Source organism: Numida meleagris, chromosome 4 (genome assembly GCF_002078875.1).
Source record: "Numida meleagris isolate 19003 breed g44 Domestic line chromosome 4, NumMel1.0, whole genome shotgun sequence".
NCBI classification, from domain to species: domain Eukaryota; kingdom Metazoa; phylum Chordata; class Aves; order Galliformes; family Numididae; genus Numida; species Numida meleagris.
This window is the reverse complement of record NC_034412.1, coordinates 2,884,255-2,906,524: the sequence shown is the minus strand read 5'-3', so window position 1 is coordinate 2,906,524 and position 22,270 is coordinate 2,884,255. Positions and strand designations below refer to the sequence as shown.

The window sequence follows — 22,270 nt, the reverse complement described above, 5'->3', positions numbered from 1 at the left end:
TCTGACCATTCCTTAAGGCTTTTTGGGGACATCCTGGCTAATATATCTCTCATATGGTATACACAGCATAAATGTCTGAAGTTAGGTATATAAAACCATAACCACACCACTAACTTAGTGTCCCTTCTCTACCTAGAATAAGAGCACACTTACATCCCGTCTGTTTCAGCTGATAGCAATGGCACTTTGACAAACTGAAGTTATTTTTAACTACTTGCCTGCATGTGGATTTTGATACCTGTTTTGTATCTAGGTGCTTTGCTAGAGGCATGGTGGAGAATGTAGTTCCCTTCCACAGTTTCCTCGGATGAATAATGCAATTAATTAAAGTTTCAAAAAATATCCTTCTCTCCTTTAATTAGCATTAACCCATACAGTAAAATACTTGAAACGCTCAGCTAGCATTTATCTGTGCATGACAATAATTTAAATTCTTAGCTTTAAACTCTTTACTTAAGTGCTGATGTGAGATGGTACAAATCAGGGATTATTTTTTAATATTTTATTAGAATACACTTGCTGCTTAGTGTTGTCTTCAGAACCATAAATAGTTTCTCAGGAACTGTCAGTACGTTTGTATTCAGGTGTAGGCCTTCACCAGCACCACCACCCCCAGATTTCTGTATATATGCACAAAGGGGAAGATTTACAAAAATTAGCAAAATCTTTGCAATTTAGGGTATACCTTACTTACTCTTTGAGCCTTTCCAGCTATTAACGTGCTTACAGACCACAGTGCCTGCGCAGAAAGATTGGAGGTATTCCATTTCATGAAAATGGAAATGCTCTTTTATAATAAGCAAGGGATGACAGTATAGATGCCCAAAAGAGATCATGAAAACAAACGAAAAGTAACTCCACTTGTTATTGAGTCTTCATTATTAAAAGGCAAGTATTGTTGTTCCTTTTCTGTTAGATTTGGGATTCCGGTCAGAAGGCTTAACTTACAAATCTCCATGCATGGAAGGTCAGCAATACCTCCCAGACGGTACCCCTGTTAGACACTATGATGTCCACAGCCTTTATGGATGGGCTCAAACAAGACCTACTCTTGAGTAAGTGAGATTTGCACACTCTTTGCTATTTCCAAAATATGTTGCAAGCGAATAATGGGTGACTTCATTCTTATACCCCCAAATTTTCATGAGTTTACCATGCCTGTAGAAATCTTTCTTTTCATCCAAATAGCTTTGATTCTTCACTTGAGTTCAAAGTGCAGTTTGGAATTGAAAGTTTCAGCACCAATGCTGTATTTATTGCTGTTAGTTGGTAGTGCTTCAGTCGCATTCCTGCTCAGTTAGTGCTGGGATCTCATCCATGGTGCAAGCAGGGTGGGAGGAACCTGAGCTGCTGGGATGGATGTGCGGGAGAAGGCAAGGTGGGTCTGCACAGCTCTGAGCTGAGGCTGTGCTTCCATAGTTTTGCTATGTAAAGGCATTCTGCTATTGGAGCCAGCTAGAAAAATTTAACTCGAGCATGTCTACGCCTGCAGTGCATCACTCGCTGTCTCAGCATGGGAAGGAATGCCTTCATTTTGAGTGTGGCAGCTTTAAAATCACTGACCCTGAGCACGTGTAATTTTCAAGGTACTTTTTAAGGACAGTTTACCCCAAGTCTGATATTGAAGAAACGTACTCCTCACCACAAAGCAATTCTTTGTTTGTCTGTTCTAAGGATTCCGTCCGTACAAATTTTACATTGCGCAAGCTTAACTGCTTACCTGTAATATTAAATAAAATGATCACGGTGCTGTTTCTCACGTAGTTTAATCAGAGTGCAATTACTCAGCACCAAGCGTCCTCCTGTCCCACTGCATTCACACACACCTCGTTGCCTTTCAGCAGAGGTTTCAGTTACAAGTCAGCCACCAGGGCCGTCCCGGGGCGATGCTCTGCATTGCGGATGGGAGCGCTCAATCCAAAGGCATCGCTCTGCTCTTCCCTTACAAGGCAGAAGGAAGAATAGGTCTGAGCGTTTGGATCTGCTCTTGTTAACATTAATTACTCATGATAGTCTCACCTAATTGCTGTAATTAAAATATAAAACATCTTTTTTTTTTTTCTTGGTAGTGCTAGGACAGCCTGTTTTATTTCTAGCACTGATGTTCTAGCCTTACACTACGCATCTAGTGATGGAAAATGAATAGAATTTCTAAGAATGTTAATTTAAGAAAGGCTCTATTAATGTCCCCTATTGAAAATAACTTGAATAGCATTATGGCTTGGTAATGTGTATCAAGTGTGAACTGAAAAGTAGTGAAACATTTACTCTGTTTTGAGAGATACTGTAACAGAGATGAGTACCATAAATTATACTGCTTATATAGACATTCTCACACTTCAAACTTACAAAAAATCGTTATTTAAAAAAAAAACAACAACTCAGCTCCCAATTTATTCTTTGGTGCTAACCTAAGTATTAACTGTGACACTGCATATATATGGTAATAATAATTTACCTTAATACTACACCATATAAACAGGAAGACTTTTTGCATTCAAAAGCCCTAAAAGCCTGTAATGTAAAAGCAAGCAGCAAATTTTTACCTAAAAGTATCATTTCACTCCTTCATTAGTTGGACAGAGGAAGTTCCTGTGTTCAAGTTCAAAGCTGTTCTTCATACTGAGGCTTTTGCAAAGATGTAAAAGCCAGAACCTTTAACAGTGAATCCAGTAATCGCGCTGTGGTTTAACTAAGGCTTGGTAACACGAGGAATTGCTTTTCAGAGATACAGTTTTGGTTCAGTCCTGAGGCAGAGAGCTGGCATCCTGAGTCAGCAAAACACTCGAGCTCTGCTCGTCCTTGAGCAGCTCTGTGCATGACATACACTTTCTTTACATGTCACATTTGAGCTGGGAGTCCCAGAGCACAGTTGAAGCGGGGTAAACCAAGCAGAGGCTGAAAATGTTTGATAATACATTACAAAGAGATAAAAAGGTACTAGAAAACCTACTATTTGTCTTGGAAGAAGTAATTACAGCAAATTAGTCTAGTTTAATTATTACAGTAATTTAAGTGACTTGTGTATTTTTGCTGTAATTACAGCATCGCTAAAGCTGCAAATCCCATGGAAAAATAAATAGTGTCTTATTGAAGGCAGCTGTTGAGGCAGTTATTGTGGAGCTAGCACTGGAGCGCAGTGCAATTCAATCAGTGTAGCTCGCTAACTAGTATTTCAGTTCAGCGTTTTGTGGTAATGATTCACAGTATGTGTGCATGGCTGCAAAGGAACTCCTGTAAGAAACCAGAGCAGCTCTGCATCCCCACATGGACCAGCAACATGTGCTGCAGGGAAAGGTGCTGGTATCCTTCATGGAGCAGTTAGGAAGAGTAAATTCCTCTCAGCTCAGTTAATTTTTTTTTTTTCCATAAAGTCGATTTGGTCACCTTTGGAGGTATTTTGTGGCAATGGGCAGGGCATTATTTAAGAATATGAATATTTTTTTCTTTACATCATTTGAGGGATTGTTCTGGCTGGTGAATTGGTTTCCCATTCTGCTGGCTTGCAACCAAACTTTGGGGGCCTCAGGAGCTCTTCCCCTTAGTCACCAGCAAGACAAGGCATGAGCCATCTCTGCTTATGCTTTGCTTCTGTTTTGGGAGAGAAGAATAAGGTCCACCATCTTCAGAAGGATACTAATGCTGACCCTTGATTTAAATCTCTGCTATTTATGAGAAAGCCAGATGTGATCAGGTTGAGAGGTCACCTAATGCCAAGGCAGTCACCTCCGGTGGTCTTGCTTGTACTGCAAGGCCCAATACCTGGCGTGAGATGAAAATGACTGCTTTAATACATGTGCTTCTGGACAAGTCGATGTTGATCACTTGACATCAGTCTTTGAAGGCATCTCGGTGTTTCTGATGTGATTAGAACACCATCCATTTTTTTCTGATACCTTTTTGGAAACTGAACTTATGCTGCCACATCTAGTATTCTAAAATCCCTTTTTACCTTCTTGGTTGTAGTTTCCTGAAGATTATTTTCAAACTGTGCTGCAAGCTTTCAGGTTCTGCAATAAATTAATGATGTGCCCTAGATAGCACATTGTGTAGACCTATTAAATGTGCAAATTAGGCTACATTTGTATTTTCCCACTGAGTAATTATCCTTAACTGGAAATCTGCATTTTAGTACCTCTTTGTTTTGCTGGTTTGCTCACTAACCGTAGGTTGGCTGATACTTACATCTGATTTTCTACGTATATCTGAATCTCAGTGAGTTGTCATAAAAACCACATCTGGATTGGATGCATACGTATTCGTGCACTTTGATATAAAAACATAAGCCCCTACGTTTATTTTCAAAGAAGACCTTATGTAATAAGTTCTCACATCATTTATTTCTTCATCTATTTTCAACGTCAGAGCTTTGCAGAGTGCCACAAGGGAACGTGGGATTGTCATCACCCGTTCAACATATCCCAGCAGTGGAAGATGGGCAGGACATTGGCTGGGTGATAACAGTGCAGCTTGGGATCAATTGTCAAAGTCTATTATTGGTATGTAGAAGGAAGAGGATCTGTAATAGTTATTCTGTGCAGTAATTCCTTTTCCGTGATTTACTTTATTTTAGGACTCATTGATTTTAGCCGAAGTAAGCTCTTCTGTTCAGCAACCAAAATTCACAGTCAGTTCCTTGTTGACCTCTTCTTCTTTGCTTCTCCACTGGGTCTTGAGATCTCCTTTATTCCCCTGCCATCTTCCTGCTCCCTGTTCTGCCACCTCCTTTCTTGTCACCTCTTGGTGCTGCTGCCCAACATCTCTTTGTCTGCTTCTGACAAATCAGCTCCCATCTCTTTCTGTAGAAGAAAAAACATGACACATCAGAGAAATAGTGAAACCTTTTTTTTTTTTCTCATTCAGCATTATATTGTATACTATCTAGCACAGCCATTAGTATATGAAAGGGGAAAGAAAAACAGCTGGTAACATCGAATTATTTTTCCTTTCAGGTATGATGGAGTTCAGTCTCTTTGGAATATCATATGTAAGTTAAGGAGTTATTACCTAATATTTAATTTTCTTGATACTTTATAAGAATTTATGGTATTCCAGCTGGATTATTTGTCAACTTTCAGACAGGAGCTGATATCTGTGGCTTCTTTAATGACTCGGAGTACGAGTTGTGTCTTCGCTGGATGCAGCTGGGTTCATTCTACCCATATTCAAGGAATCACAATGAGAAAGGAACAAGGGTGAGTTGCAAATTTTTAATGGCTGTTGATGGTTGGGCAATGCAACCGTAGAGACCAGCCTGAGCATTACAGAATCCATTCAACCTCGAAAAAAATACATTCCAAGCAAAACAGAAATGAAAAGAGCATGTTTGGCTCTTCATCAAATAAATAATAGTCTTTATTTTCATATTAGCTCTGCTGTAAGCCTCTCTTATGCCTAGGAAGTTTAATGCTTGCAGAGGGGCAGCTCTGGTATTAAGATCACTTGAAGGAAGAATATTCTAATTTTGATTTGAGTGAATACAACTCCTGCATGTTTTTCTCTGTTGGCTATTTTTATTTAAACTCACTCGCACAAGGAAGACTGAAATAGAGTGCTTTTATGGCAAATATTGTTAAAGGACCGAAACTGACCTTGGTGTTTGAAGCCCTGATTGTCTGTAATTATACAACAAGTGAGAAAATGGAACAGTGTAGTATGACTCTGGAGTAAAAGTCAGGAATTTATATACTTTACACATTTGCCACCATCAGATACTTTATTTCTTTAAGAAATAAATGAAAATAGTTGGCTAAATGGAGGCCCGTGCTGGCTAAGGACTATATTGTAGAAACCTGTAAAACTAGATAAGTGGAGAAATAAAAATTGAAACAGTACGTAGATTCCAGTTCAAACTTCAGGTGTAGCAGAGTAGAGCAATTTTCATGGCATGTGTCTAATGAATTAGTCTCCTTTTCAAAAACTGTTTTCTTTATCTTGCTGCAGCACACCTTTTGATTGGACTTTTAAAGCCTTTAAAAATGCAGATTCAGGGTTATCATGTTGCTTCCAGTCTTACCCAATTTGCCGGGGTATTGTTCAGTCCGCTGAATAAAGATTGGAAGTGCTCGCTGACATCAGTCGTTGGTGCCTGGGTCTCTTTGTGAGTTCTGAGTGTTGCCCTGCAGAAGAGAGGGATAATGAATTACGTACATGGGATGTGTCGCACCTTCAGGGCAACTTGCATGAAACATTTTCTACAGAACTCCACACAGGTTTTTCTCTTCTTTCCCCTTTCTTCTTTCCCTCTTTGGGATGACAGTCCTACCTACTGTTTTTACTGTTGCCTAGGCCTTAACTGAAAAACAAATAAATGGAGGTGCTCTATTTCAGTGACAGAGGAATGTGCGAAGACCTCTAGGATTTCCCCATCTCTAACTTGCTAAGCTGATTTTGACACATCTTTGGTAATTACCACTGCTACTAATAGGTTATATGAAGTCATGAGAGAAGAAAAATGGAAGAGATGCTAGATACGAAGTGCCTTGTAATTATCAGCAAATTCTTTGACGAGTTCTTGTCTTGAACAGCTGTTCTAAACACAGTAATCCACTTTGAATAACAACAGTTTCCTCTCTTTTAGAGGCAAGATCCTGCTTCCTGGAACTCAACATTTGTGGACATTTCCCGGCACGTGATGAATATCAGATACACCCTCTTACCCTACTTGTACACGTTGATGTATGAGGCCCATGTCCACGGCAGTACTGTGGTCCGCCCTGTGCTCCATGAGTAAGTGTACCTCCTTTGCCCTCCTCATCAGGAATTTCCAGTACAAATTCTGGAGTTAGGTCCCTCTTAATGATAGTTTTCCGTTGATTAAAGCCTTTTTTTTCTATTTAAAAAAAAAAAAATGCATGAAATGTGATTATGAGCTTTTAGTGTAGAGTGTCACTTGAACAGCAGTAGATCTCTGTTTTAAGTCATGCACAACGAACATTTGTTTAGGAAGGATTCATGTATACTTTTTACAGCTCACCCTTAGCCTCTAGAGGGAAAGCAGCAACAAAGTTTTACTTGATGGTAGACATACATAGAACTAAAAAACTGAACAAAAACTTTAAGTAAAGAATATGGAGATAGTTCTGCTATAAGTGAGAGATATGCATGAAAAACTTTTTTCTACTATCCAAACTGATAGAGTGGATAAAAATATATATATTATTAGACACATAAAACCTTTTCTGTTCCTGATCAAGAGGAAAAGTACCTGTAAATAGTCTAATTCCACACTACCGGATGTGATCTAGTATACGTATGCTTCTCTTGGCTGACAAACATTGAGTTGGTTACAAGTATTGTCTTGGCTTCTTCCAAACTATGTGCCCAAGACGAAGATGTTACAAATTTGAAAGTGATTTCCAGACTGCTCGCTATGGCTGATGCCTCCTCAGCAAAACCAATCTCTGAATGTTCTGATCTAGATAAAATGTGAAATCTATTTGCCAAAGAAATGGCAGAAAAAAAAATAAGTTAAGTAGTAGCCTGCATTTCTCTAATGATTTTCACATTAGGATCTTTATGCATACTTGGCAAAGATTAATTATGTATTTAAAAGGAAACAAATAAAAGATACATATTTAATCACCTCTCAGTTGCTGTTAATACTAGAATAAATACAGATGAGGAAATAGTAGGTACTGAGAATAGTAGATTAAATTACCAGAAATAAATGTCTTGAAGAGAGAACACTGCGGAAAAGTTCAGCGCCCCATGTCTGATCATTGGCTCTGTTAATGTGCAGGTTTGTAGAAGACAAAGCAACCTGGGAAATATTTGAGCAATTCCTCTGGGGACCTGCATTGCTCATCAGCCCTGTAATGACTCCGGTACGTGCTGAAGCACCTAAGTGTATATGAAAACATTAACGTCACTTCAGCTAAACTTCCTTTTTGCTTTAGCTTCCCTAAAATACGTCTCTTTATTTCCAGAATACTGTAACGGTGAATGCTTACTTACCCAATGCCCGCTGGTATGATTACCACACGGTAAGTCATCTTCAAAATTCCATGCATTCGTTACAATGCTCTCTGGGTAGCAACAGGGTGTGAAGCCACTATTTCCTTTTCACAAACTTGTGTTTAGTATCACTTCCTGGCAATATAACAGATACGTCTTAGCCAATTTCTTATAACAGCCCTTAGTTTCTTGTATTGTAATCCTTAACATGACCACAGTTAGGAAAAAAAAAGATGGAAAAAATGCCTTTAGTTCTTCTATTGACTCACTTTTAACCCCTGAATGATGTGCACAACTTCTTTTTGAAGAATTGCTATGGTTTAACCCTCATAGGCAACTAAGCACCACACAGCTGCTCCCTTCTTCCTCCCACTAGGATGGGGGAGACAATACAAAATGCAAAAGAGAACTCACGGGTTGAGCTTAATATGGACAGCTCTATATGTAAAGCAAAAGCTGTGTGTGCAAGCAAAGCAAAATAAGGATTTCATTCAGTACCTCCAACTGGCAGATAGATGTTTAACCTCTTCCAGGGAAGCAGTGTTCTATCACACCTAATGGTTTCTTGGGAAGACAAATGCTGTAAATCCGAATGTGGCCTTTCCTCCTTCTTTCCCCCAGCTTAAATTGAAGTTTCTGTTTCACCTGAACAGCCACCTTTGTTCACCTGCTGCAGTCAACACAGTCTTTTAATTTCTTCTTAAAACCATTAAGTAGTTACGGGATTTGTAGTAGTAATTGCTAAGGGATTTACCTACAGGAAAAAAAAATATTTCATACTTAAAAAAAACATATAAAACAAGAGTAATTGAATAGAGGACTTCTGTTATTTTCTCACGAATAGGATGAATATATTGATGCTACGGGGGAACGCAGAGTTTTATCAGCTCCTTTGGAACATATCAATCTTCATATCCGAGGCGGTTACATCCTGCCTTGGCAAGAACCTGCTAATACAACTTTTTACAGGTATGATAAGATTAACTGGAACATTAAAATACAGTTTTGTGCCCTTTCATATCATTATTATTAGGGTATAAAGAAGCATGTAACCTTTATGTATGCTTTCTTTCTTCATTTTCCTCCTAATGGTCTCCTTTTAATTTAATACTATGGGATCAAGCATATGAGTATTAGAGACCAGTTCAATGGTAGGCAGTATTTCTAATGCTTGAGAGAGAGAGGAAAGGGGAGTAACTGATAGAATCGAGGAAAAGAAAAACTATTCTGTTCTTCACAGCCGGAAAAACCCGATGGGACTTACTGTTGCTTTGAATGGCAGTCTGCTAGCAGAAGGACAGCTGTATTGGGATGATGGGGTTCGCATTGGTATGTATGATGTTTCTTGCCATCACAACAAAACGCCTTCCCAGCTGTGAAAGTGGTGTGACAGGGTGCCCAGATGCTGCTGGCCAAAGCAATCCCATTCCTGGAGGCTCTATCTGAGAGTGCCTTCAGGGACAAAACTCAAATTAAAGCTCCACTTTGGCATTAATTAGGAGACTGATTTTTTTTCCTGGTTGAGAATGGTCAGAATGCTATGATTTACAGAATTAATATTTTCTATAAATGAAATGGTTTCCTTAACCTAGGGCAGCACGTATAACAAAGATTTATCCTCAAACCTACGGGCACCGTAATAGGCAATGTGGAAAGTTTTAATTAGTCTCCTTAATATTTTTAAATCTAAATTGTCTTCAGGTAAAGATATTTACATGTTGTTTATCCTATCTATGCAGAGCCTATTACCCTTGCAATAACAATAAGCTGTTACCCGAAATTACAAGAAGTAATGCAGAATATTGTGGATCTCTGTGGTCTGTTTGGTGTAGTTTGGAAAGGCAGAATCTGGACTGTCCATTATCATCAGCACTAGATTGAGTTCACTTAGTGCTAAATAATAATAGGCTTGGTAAGATACACAACAGCTATTTGAAAGAAGTGTCGATATCTATCATGACTGTATGTAACTGGACAGTGAGTAGAGATGGAGCTGGGAAATGACTCCCATGCCGCCTTCAGTGAGAAACATTTTCTCTCTTTTGAGTCCTAGCTTCCTTCTGATGGTGTTTGTTGGCCTTCTTTTGTGTCTTACCTTGGTCTTCATTCAAGTAGCACCCAGCCAACAAGAAAGTTCATATCTAAAAACATTTCTTGTGCAAATACAGTACTGCTCTCTTTGCAGATACACAAATATGAGTTTAGCATACAAGCACGCTTCTTCAATTGATTTTATTAGAATATATAGCTAAGCTGAACAGTGAATACATTCGATTTTATTCTTTTTGTCAGATGCCTATGAAGATGGTGCATACCTGCTAACATCATTTAGTGCTCAACAGGTAGGTAATGCTAGCTCCAAGTTTCTGAATAATCACGTTAGGTGATCAATGTTATACTTTTAACTGTCAGTGTTTTACTTGATCAGTTTCTGAAGTTTACATATCTTTCCCTAATGTTAATATTAGATGACAGACTAATTCTCATTCAGTAGGGTAAAAACTGTGGAAGGTCTAGAAATGTAGATCCAAACAATTGCTTGGAACTGTAATAACACAAACCTGAATGGCAGTTCTGCAGGCAGCCTAGGATGGGTCCATTCAACCCATCCTACAGAAACTTCTTGGTATCCCATAGAGAACAGTGAGTTTTGCTGCTGGGGCCGTGCCATGTTGTAAATCCTCATAAAGAGCAGCCTGATGGCAGAGCCAGGAAAGTAACTTCGTCCCATCCGCAGCTTTGCTCACAGGCTGGTGAGGAGTCACCGCTGCGGCTTGGGATAGCTTTATCTCTTGACTTTCCAGCACAAAGTCTGACCTGGATTCCTGGATGACAGTAAGCAGGAGTGTTAAAGTACTGGCATTTCTGGGATGTTGGTTTTCAATATTTATTGTAACCGTTTGAATATCAGGAATTATATTTTTTCTACTTCTTTTTTTAATATTGTAATAGAAAACAGACTTTATTTCGTTCATCTGCCAGGGTGCTAAATTGTCATATTATTTTCTGCCAGCTGTTTGTTCTTCTGATTTAATTCTGTCCTTATCATATAATTGGACATTAATTGGTAAGGAACAGAAGCATGTTTTGCTAATATTCACTATTTGTAGCTGCAAAGAGATTGTAAAACAAATGCGCCTTCTCCTGCTCTTGCAGAAAGCTGGTAAGAAAATGTCTAATTAAAGAGATTTTGAATCAACCAACAGCAAGAAATGCTCACACTAAAATAAATAGCCTCACCACGACTGCATTAAATATGCAGAAGTGTATCATAGCACATTTTCATGGGCCCACACAAGGGCTGTGAACCAGCAGGCACCCTCTCTAGGCAGCTTAACATGATCTTTGGAGACCCAGTGGTGGAACTGAGAACACTCTAAAGAAGATGTGTGCCCACAATCTACCTAAAATCACAGCAATGGATCCAGGAAATGCTGCCCCCAGTTCACACTTGTATCTTGTTAAGTCTGAAATGAAGAGATTTGCCATCCATCCTAGATGTTTTTGCATTGATAAAAGACAGTTAAAAATGAAAAATCAACAAAAAGGCATGTGATTATCTTTGAAACATTAAGAGGCTTCTATTCTGTATTTGCTTATATATATTGCTCTCCCTTTCTATGTGCCTTTCTTCCTCCAAAGTCTCATTTCCACTGGGGAGCTAGAGGGGCTTCCAAAGGGCACAAGCAACAGCCCATAGAAGCAGAGAATATTCTCCACTGGATCCTGATAGGTTTGGGCCCTACCCAGAACCAGAGTCAGTTCAATAAAAGGTCTGAAATGGCAGAGTGCATAATGATGAATAATTGTCTTTTAATCATGGATCAGGCCTAGCAGAGGCTGAGAAGAAGTCTCTGTGCCAACAGAGGACAGGTTTGTCCGTTCACCTGTCGTTACACACATGGAAAGGGAGGAAAGCAATTGAAAGACACAGGCGGACTTGTACCAGCTTAATGACCACATCCTATTTTGTTCTTTTTACCTTTCAGAATGTTTTAGAGATCAAGGTTGAGCATCACGGTTACAGTGATCCGAACAACCTGATGTTTACTGAAATCAAAGTCCTGGGCGTGCCCACCAACGTTCAGAATGCAACTGTATTGCAGAATGGCGTGACAATTCCATCAGCTCACATGCTGTCCTATGACTCCACCAAGCAGGTGAGATGCTGGTTTGGGGGTAACGGCACCTTCACAACTGTGTGTGTGCTTTTAAACCTCTAGAGATTTAGCTGCCTTTTGAATATATATTATTTATATGTGAATATATATATTTATCTCAGCACTAACGAGATCAGAAATACAAAACCTATGCTGGTTAAGATAACCGATGGCACAAACAAAAAAGAAAAGAAAGAAGAATAAATTCTAGTAATCTAGGTTCAAAATCCACTGTATTCTGCCAAATACAGAAAAAAACCAACAGCATACCATCAAGGTATAATTGCTAATTTTGGGTTCTTTTCCATCACAGGTCTTGAGGATCACCCAGCTTCAGCTTCATTTAGGACAAAGCTACACAGTGCAATGGAGTTAAAAAGCCTGCACAATAGCATCAGCCATATTGCTGAATTTCCTCGTTGTTTTAGAACTGGCTTTCAGTTTTCACCCTGCCACTTGGCATCTTAAAATACATTGTACTTTAAAAACATATTATATTCAGTTCTTATCAAGGTATTATGTGTTTAAGAGAGACGGGGTTTAGTATTGTTGAAAGCTAAGTATAAGCACTCCATATAAATAAAAATTTATGTTTTAAACAGAACACTTCAATGTGTCATCTTTCAAAACTGAAAGTCTGAATGTAAAATTCTGTGTTTTGTTTAGGAAGAATTCCTGGCTGACCGCATGCTTTCTAAATTTCGCAGAGGTGGTTCAGTTGGCATCCTGCATGCAGCTGGGGCATAACTCTATACTTAACTTATATCCTCTTGATTTTAACTCTCCCCATGTAAGCGCAAGTATTGAGACGTATTTAAGGCAGGCAAAGTCAATGCTTTCAGATTACGGATTTAGCTCAAAACAATGTTGCCAGTTGCTGATCTCTGAGATACTAAGGTACCTGTGACAGTCATTCATATATTTTGTATGACTTCAGCCAGATTTTTGTGTTCCCCAGTGCTAAAGTTGCAAAATTAAACTTCAAGTTTCAAGGTTAGCTAACGGACATTGGTCTCTGAGTTTTGTTTCACTGAAGTTAATGTTGTATGTTTACTATAATAGCAATTCATGGTAACAGCTTTCTGTATCCCAAGAGTGCAGCATATGATCTAAACAGATTGGTAAAGCATGTTTACAATTAAATTTGATGGGAATAAACTGCTGTCAGAGGTAGTAGTAATCTCTAGTGACTGTGCTTAAAAATCATCTAAAAGCTGCTCTTTGCTTTGAAATTCTGTAGTAAAACAGCCAAGTAGCCAACATCTTGTGAGAGGATCTGTGTACTTACAGTACTGAATTTAATGAAACTTCCCCGTGAAGTAAGGAAACTGGAAACATAGGATAAAAAAGACCATGAAAGTCCAAATTCACCATTTTAATGAATATTTTTGTCCAAAAGAACGAACTCCACTCTCTCTCTTGAGCTACTGATCACCAGCTGCATAAGTAAGCAAGGAGACCTCCCATTGATGCAGAAAGGGGACGTGCAGGTTACTCAGCCTTTGACCCATTCTCCGTCCTGCAGCGTCCTACTACTTCGCACCTGCTTAACTGATGTGGGCAATGTTGGGCACAGATGAAGGTTTCCAAGACCTTATTTTTATCTTTTTTTTTTCTATTACCACATTTATTTGGGGAAATTCATCATTCTGTGTTCTTGGCTTTGTGAGTGCTTGCCAGAGCATGGCACATTAGCTGAACTCCATGTGGCTGGGCCACAGGGAAAGGCTTTTACTGAATCCCCAAGGTAATAATCATCAGGAATTCATTCAGACTGAGAAACTGGAGCTTGAAATGCACGTTGGGTGCTCCCCATTGTGTCGCTTCCAAAAGTTTGTACACGCACAGGATGCAGGGCACAGCCCATAGCTCAGCTCAAGACTGATTCTATGGAGCCAGACCATGTGTTTACCAACTCTACATGCTTTATACATACAAAAGGCACTAAACCTCACAAGACTAGAAACTTATGATGCTTTCTCCAGTTGGTTTCCATCTCCCATGAATTTTCATAAATGGGATGTATGTTCTGGATTTCCAAGTAAAAGTAATTTTGTTTCTACAACTTTGTCGACTCTCCCTTTTTATTCCTATTTAACAGAGCATCTTCTGGTAAGGAGTTCAGCAATGCTCCTGCTCACAAAGTGGTTGCAGGCCCACCTCCTCTTGTTCAAAGAGGAACTGACTCTTTTGTTTCATCTGGAATCACTTTTACATTGAACCTAAGCCTACTTTACATTGTTTGTACTTGGCTTTCGCTGTAAGAGAACAGTCTGCCTTGCTTTCCTTGCATTTGGTTTTTCATTAAAGAGGAATTAGTGACAGAAGACTGTCAAGGCATACCTAGTTGAATAGTAGTTGGCTGAATCTGCTCTTTCTGTATGTCTTGGAACCATAGTGGTTTAGAGCCTGCATGCACTGTCTCCAGTCTTCAGCAGCCTTCCAGGTACAGTTCCTTTGCAAGAGATGAATCCTGGTGTATGGGAATTGCTATGTCATGGCCTGAACCAAGGACTGAACACCTGGTGAAGGGACACAGCAGCCCTGGGAGCACAGGTGAAAGCAATTCGCCTGTGTGACTGGAAGAGGTGGAACCAGGTTCCAAGCCTCATTTAAGGCCTGGCTGCCCAAGGGAAGGGTTTCTTTCGGGAGAGTCCTCCTTTTGGAGTATTCAGCAAGCCCTCATCCTTGGGATGGGTAAGTAAAACTTTCTTTAACTGGCTTGTGACCACTACACATTATTGGGTAGTCTACAACTGGTTATCTGCCATTGCCCTTCCCTACACCTGGACAATGAGCACTGATAATGAGGAGCTGTTTCTGTTTAAGCAGGAAAGTCATAAGTCTTTTCTACTTTGGCAAGCTGAGATTTCTGGAATTAAGAAGTTATCAAATTATACAGTGAAGTAATACCAGACTGGGTAAGCTCATGCACAACTACTGATCCCTAAACCAGTTATCGAAGCATATTTTTTTCCTATCTTTTCTCCCCGCAGATCAATTTTTGACTCTTTTTCCAAGTAGTTTCACTTTCCAGCACTTAAAATAAAAATAATAATACTAAATTACATGTAGAATACCATAGCAACGTCCTGAGGTTTGATGTAATCCTGCTGCCTATTGCAAGCACATTCCGCTAGAAAATTCTCACTGAAGGCCCAGCATCTTCCCCGAAACATATGAAGTTCTTCCTTCAAAAATCTTGCCTAACTTTATTGGCTGTTGTTCTGAGCATACTTAAAAAATAAATAAATAAAATCAGAGGAAACTATACTTGAAGGAAGTCATATATTTGGTATATTAAAGTTTTCAGTGCAATTTTTCCTGGTATTAAAGCATCAGAGTATTTCATGAATAGCACAGGAAGACAGATTCTGACTACCAGGAGATTAATAGAGCAGAAGACCCAACAGATTGTTGGAAATTGGGAGAGTATATTCAAAACACCACTTGATATGGATACTGGTCTGAAACTGAGACTGAGTGTGGCCAGAAGTGGGATACTGGACAATATGGCTCCCTGCTCTAGGTCAGTACCCAGTTTTGTATCTGCACCATTGTACAAGTGGACAATAGGAGAGCTCACTTCTTAATGAGGCATTTTGCATTTTTAATTCCTTATCAGAGTGGAAGTTGAACTCTGAACATTTTAACATGGTGTCATATGCACAACTGAACTTTGAGAAAGATGTCAAGAGAGTGTGTGGACAGGTAGATGCATATATACCTATATGCACCTAAGAGCAATATGTGTAATTCTATCTATACGTATATACATCTACATATATTTATAAACAGAGCTCTACATATATGTGATGTTATATCCATGAATATATATATAATCATATACACAGGTAAATACATGTTTTATTTCATCATTTACAAGTGGGGATCCTCTTCATTGAGCTCTTCTTTTTATTTTTGCTTGTTGGATCGTTTTTGTTTAGGAACTTTCAGGTATCAGGGGGAATAGAACAGAGGATGATAAGAACAGGGCCTTTCAGGTACAATGTAATACCCATCTCCTGTCTCTAACATGGGTCTCAGCATGGGTGCAGCTTCATTGACTAGAGTAAAAAAGACCTTTTAATCCATTGCTGCAGGCCAAGGACCCAGCCTGCAGATTAAATTCAAGGTCAAGTAACGGGTTAATAGGCATTGTAGAACTGTGTATCCTAGCTGTGTGATTGGGAGAACTGAAATTGTTGGGTTTTTTTTCCTAATTTCACATGTAAATGGTGTGGGAAAGTGGCTGCGCACGGTCTTGATAATGCTAAACTGACTTTACTTAGAAGGCTGGAATGTGTATAAATCATGATTTCAGGCAGGTAAATGAGTGTGGAAGTACCAGCCATCCTGCTAACGTGGAAGGGAAGAAAATAGATGAAGCCAATTAATTCTACCATTGTATTTCCCCAATCAGTCCGTTCAACCTTTTTTGCTGTATCCCATGCTTGATCTTAGTAGGTACTGAATGTCACATCGGTCCAGAACATAAAGCCCAAAGATTAATCATGGTGACTGCAAGTCCATGTCTCCCTTTTCTGTCTACTGGTTTTGTTTCGGGCACCCTCAAGCAAATACTCATGCATGAGTGCCTTTGATCCCCTGCACCAGTATTCATTTCTCTACCACATTAACGATGTTAATAGTGTTAAAGGCTTTTAGACGTGGGATTAAAGAGCTAACAGCTACACAGGAAGGTTACCTCTTGCAGAGAATTTTCTCTTTACCGAGTTCTTTAAAAATACAAGTGTTTCACAAAAAAAGTTAGTCATCCCCCTGCTACATTCTCTTATCTTTGTATTTTCTGTATTACTTTATCTCTGCACATTGAAGGTGGCTGCAGAGTCATTATAACCATACAGCCTAACGGTCAGAGCCCTGAGCAAAGGATCAGCAGACAGGATGGAGACAGCTTGCAGCAAAATCTATTCTTGGCACAAGGTGTGTTTGGATACAGCAGAAAGGATGTGGAAAAAAAATCAGCAAAGCACAGCAACTGTACTTAACGGTGGCTGTGCAGATCTCTCCAGATTATGGTCATATTCTTCTGAAAGATGAATAGTGTTATTGCTGTAAGAGAGCAGTGGATACTGAGGAAATGCCTAGGGACCACCCCTCAGCTTTTCAGGTACTGGTGGATAATCCTGACTGCATTAAAGAAAATTCCTTGCAGTCACTTCCTGCTGCACCAGTAATGGTGCCAGACAAACCCGAGCTCCCCAGATGAGCATGAGCCATGGGCCAGCCATTGCAGGACTGATGGAGGCCATGTCCATGGCTGCGCTACTGGCAGAGGGATCATCTTCTTTGCAATGATGGGCAGCATGACCCTCAGTACTGAATATTTTGGACCCAATTACCAACCCTTCCACCAGTCAGGGAGAAGATAATGATAAGACTGGCCACCCTGTCTGGCCTACCTGGAATTACCCTTTAAACACCTTTCATGTGGTTTTCCAAACGCTGTAAAGCCCTGCTGTTGGCGTGTAAGGCCAAGGTAGGGCTTTTGCTGGGATTCCAGCTGGGCCCCTTCTGCCCCACTAAGAAACCACTGCTTCTGTGGTCTTTGAAAGCAGAAAAATGGCAGAAATGGGTATGCGTTTCACTCTGTTTCCTGCCTACGTCTGAAGTAGCAAGTGTACTGCACCTGTGTGCACTTATCTTCAAGATTCACGCTAGCAGTTTATCTTTGTATTTTAAATACGGTTACAGGACTGTAGGAACGAGCAGTATTCAGAGCTAATTACCTTTCTAATGCTTTGAAAGTGGAAGAATCCAAGGATTCCTCAGTAATAAAACACATGAAGTGCAAGCCTGGAAATAGCTTGGAGCTTTCTTCCTAGAAATCATAACGTGATGAGCGCTATCGAGGTGACGGGTCTGTAAATTACATCCTTGCCAGACGAGTAGCTGGAGGACGTTTTCAGAGGAGTGCCCAGCAATAACCACAGGGTAAGTTACCTTAAATGCATTCTGACTGAAAACCTATGGCCACAGCAGCAAAATACCAGTCTTACCAGGATACTTAAGGGTCAGAATCTCAGCCTCCAGGCTGCAGGGTCAATTCCTGCAGTGTCACACCTGACATTATTGCTGTCTGGGGAGATGACATGCTACAGATTTGAGCTATTGCTCTGTTACAGCATGTGCTGCCTAAATAGCGGCTTATATAAATGCTTCTGGTTCTTGGGGACTAGCATGTAGTCAGGATGCTTTTTTTTTTTTTTTCTTTTGTCTTTTGTAAGATGCTGCCAAATGATCATCCTTCCTCCTGTCGTGTGGTGCAGCTGAAGGATATCAGCAGCAAGGCTCTGAGTGCAGGATTTGCTCCCTGCACGTGGTCCCCACCCGGTGGCATTGTAAGGGAGGAGAAAGCTGCAGCCCGGGGGCACCCCCAGCTATTGTGCTCCTATTCAGGTCGGTTTGCTGTAGAAAATCCCACTGAAGCAGACAGGAGGCTGTGAGTTCAGGCACTTTCCCACAAGCAATTCTCTTGCTCCCATTTGCCCTGCCTCTAGAATCAGATCTACCTCCTTGTAATGATCGTATTTCAAAAGGAGCTCTTTCGCTGCTAAGAAGAAGTGACAATCAATGCACACCTGGCTGGGCCTGTTCTGATGAAGCTGCCACACACACACAGTGCACTGGATTTTTCCTTGGTGTCGGGAAGTAGCAGCTGGAAGCTGACATCTGGCAACACGGGAGGTATGTGGTCTGCTTGAGAAAAGTGAGCGCTGTTCCACCACTCAAACCTCGTCATTGCCCTGGCACAATTTCTACCTCTCACTTGGAAGGTGGAGTTATGACTTTCCACCTTCTTATATTTGATGTATTGTGAGGTGGTGAAAAACCTAGCTTGTTTGGATGCTCTAAAGCTTCTTCCATCTCTAGCGAGAGGCAATACTATTCATATCTCTATTCTGTTTTATAAGAATTCAAGGTGTTTTTGTACTGTCAGTTGATGGGATTTTGCCCATCTAAAATGGGACATTTTGATAAGAAGCTACACCAAGAAGGCGTTTGTCCATCCCTCATTCTTGCTGAAGAAGCTAACCTCATATTGTTTTAAGGACTAGGACAAGTTTGGTGACGTTTTCACAGGTATTAGTAACATGAGTATATTGTAATGCAAATTGTTATGAATTCTAGAACAATGATGAGTTGAAACTGGATTGTGGAAAAGGAATCCAATGGGACGCAACACTTCAAAGGGTCCTATGTGGACCCCCGTGGAAAGGTCAGGTGTTTAAATACACAGTGGTTTTGCCAAAACTAGTGCTGCCTCCTTATTTCTATGGAAACTTCAACAGATACGAAGAGCACAGTACCACTTCTTGATAGAGCAAATAAGCTGCTGCAAAACACAGTTTTTCAACATAGTCAGCGCCATTAGTTATTAATATTTTGTATTCTATTGTGTAAAATAAGGTTTTTTTTACTTGTTATGCAGCTATTCTGAAATTCTGCGACTTTTCAGTTGAATTTTTAGTGCACAAGGCATTATGTACATAATACTAATTATACTACAAGAAATTTAGAAATGCTCTGACCAATGCTTCCCTTTTAACATTCACTTGAGACCTCTCACGCAGATACAGGGCACAATTTACTTCTGTTGATATAAACCAATAATCAGGGTCAGCTGTTACTACTATATTACAGTTATTTCACAAAAATTGAAGCAATTTGCATTGAGAACTCCTTGCAGAAAAGGCAAATAGCATTGACATTCATGTGGGATGACCAAAAACTAATTGTTAAAAACATTATTTTCCATAAATTACCTCTTAAAATACCAGGAATAGATTATATATCTTTTTAACAACATGGGCAGTGTTGGATATTGTCATTTGGTTATGACCCACAGTTTTTCATTGAGTATAGAGAAAGTTAAGTTTTGGAGAGGCTACAGGAAGTCAGCAGTTTTCAGTTTTTGCCTTAGAAGCAGTCCTGAGGATTTTGCCCTCCTGTGGCCTTTTCATGGTCATTACCTCGATGTGCTCAGGACTGGGGATAACCAATGGTGTTTTCTTCCTGGTAGGGCTTTGTCATCCAGAAGTCCCCTCCAGCCCTGCTCAGCTTCTCTGCGTGCCTGTAGGAGAAAGAAAAGTCTGGTCCAGGTGAGTTCTTCCAGGTTTGTGTCTTTGTTTGCTGCCATGGTAAGAGCTGGCCTGGAGGATCTGCTCTGCAACATAGAAAATGTTCAAGCACTACATTAGTTTGGATATCCAAACCAAGGGCGAGTCAAGGACTAGATATCCGAGATGGGAGTATACCAGACGATGCAACATCCTTCCAGTTGCTTATATTTGTGGATCATTTCTATAACAAGATGATGTCCAAAGGCTTAACTAGAATTAGTCACTTTCTTCCAGCAGGGTCAATCACAGGCTTCTCTGACATTTCAAAATTCTGTTCTTTCCTAATATTCAATAATGAATGAAAGAAAACAGAACATCCTGTTCTGCATATACCAACTCTCAGATTAATTTGTTGCTATTCAATATTCCCCGATTCATTTTCTATTGAAGCAAACAGTGGTGCTTAGGAAGCATGTTTTGTTATTTTTCATACCAGGCAGCTCTTGTTTCCTCTACAAGTTTTCATCTGATTCCTTTAATGAAATTCCTCTCACAATTGAGCTAATCTCTCCCTCAGCTCCTCCTTTTCTCATTTTCACTGCAAGCCTTTGCCTTCTGTTCCCTCTATGCAGCTATCAGTCTTGAGAAAATGCTTTTAGGGGTTCTACCTATTCCATCTCTAACTTAAGAAAAGGAAATATTTTCATGCCACCTCTACACACTGCAATTTTAAATGGATCTAATCAGTTCTGCCCTCTACCTTTTATAACTAGAAACATTTTCAAATGAAAATTGAGATATCCCATCCTTCACTGATAGCCTAATCTCTCTTTCCATGTAACATTTCAAGCCATAAAAAAAAAGTTTGCCTGACTTTCAGAACTTACCCACAGCACAAAAGCTTTCTCTAAGAGTTTTAATTGAAGCCAAACATCTATTTAGGTTAACACATCCTATCTTCAACTTGAATACAATAATTCCTTTTTGTATTTAACCTTTGATCAGCTGCCTACCTTTGAACTCTTGGATAGCTACCCCATTCTTGTATCCTTGTCCTATTTCTTCTGTAACTCTTGCGTAACTACACCTTATCATAGGTGAAATAACTTTTTTTTCCCCCCAAAAGGGTAGTTTTATTCACCTTGTTTGTTTAGTTTTTGACTAAAACCACTGGAGAAATCTCGGTTATGTTACTAATGAATGGAATGGGGTGCAACAAAATAGACTAGACTAGAATAGTTTGGTTGGAAGGGACCTACAAAGATCATCAAGTCTAACTGCCTGACCACTTCAGGACTAACCATATTATAGACTACACAAGAAAAGTGAACTTGTCTGTGATGGACTTGGGCCAGCATACTCCATGGGCTGTGGTCAGCTTGCCCAGAGCTTTCACTTGACCCCACTGACTAAATCAGAGGTCCATTTGGCACTGCCTGGCAGCAAAGAGCAAAGTCTATTGCTGGATTAATGCCCCATTTCCACTCAGAAAATCCATTCCACATGGACAGGATGCAGAGAGAGGGGTGAGAGGGATTGCTCTTTCCAGTGGGAGTAGAGAGATGAAACATCCCACTTCCTTCACTGCTTCTGGGTTACTCCCTCCGGGTGACAGACACTATTGAAGATGTTCCACATTTCTGCTGGGGCTCTGAAACCTCCGGATGACTAAATTGGCAATAAAAACTAAAAAGAAAATGATGACAAACTGCTTATTGTGACTGGCACTTTTTTTCAGCATTACACCTGCTTATGTCTGTCTTTTCTGCCTCCCTCTGATCCTGCAAACAATCTGGTGATGCAAGAGGGGAAGAAGTGACAACTGGGTTGTTCTGGGTTTCAGCAGCCTTTATATACAAATCTGAAGCGTGCTTCTCCTGGTGACAAGTGTCTGGATGACTGCTAATGCAAAAAGGGGCTGTATGGAAAAACAGCTCTTAAATTGCTCAGACGGTGCAGCCGGAGTATGGCAACGTGCAACAAACTGTGTCACTTAGGTAGGTACCAATCCCAAACTACCTATCTATTATTTATAGAGAGGGTCTGTTAACGAACAGTAAATATTCC

The 22,270-nt window shown here is 40.0% G+C and overlaps 1 protein-coding gene and 1 long non-coding RNA gene across 5 annotated transcripts in view; both read left to right on the top strand.

Moving 5' to 3' along the window:
* The window catches only part of SI (sucrase-isomaltase), a 45,664-nt gene extending 32,983 nt beyond the window's left edge, over positions 1–12,681 (top strand). For all 4 annotated transcript variants that reach the window (XM_021396954.1, XM_021396956.1, XM_021396953.1 and 1 more), the window contains 12 exons: positions 917–1,055; positions 4,366–4,499; positions 4,953–4,987; positions 5,079–5,195; positions 6,581–6,729; positions 7,742–7,826; positions 7,929–7,985; positions 8,801–8,925; positions 9,197–9,285; positions 10,249–10,298; positions 11,946–12,116; positions 12,430–12,681. In XM_021396954.1, the coding sequence (XP_021252629.1) occupies positions 917–1,055; positions 4,366–4,499; positions 4,953–4,987; positions 5,079–5,195; positions 6,581–6,729; positions 7,742–7,826; positions 7,929–7,985; positions 8,801–8,925; positions 9,197–9,285; positions 10,249–10,298; positions 11,946–12,116; positions 12,430–12,492 (1,214 nt within the window). In that variant the 3' untranslated portion in view covers positions 12,493–12,681. The remainder of the gene's footprint in view (positions 1–916; positions 1,056–4,365; positions 4,500–4,952; positions 4,988–5,078; positions 5,196–6,580; positions 6,730–7,741; positions 7,827–7,928; positions 7,986–8,800; positions 8,926–9,196; positions 9,286–10,248; positions 10,299–11,945; positions 12,117–12,429) is intronic.
* Positions 14,770–20,242, top strand: LOC110398854. Its single transcript, XR_002438702.1, has 4 exons — positions 14,770–14,813; positions 17,966–18,074; positions 18,368–18,827; positions 20,164–20,242. It is a non-coding gene; the product is annotated as an uncharacterized LOC110398854 (long non-coding RNA).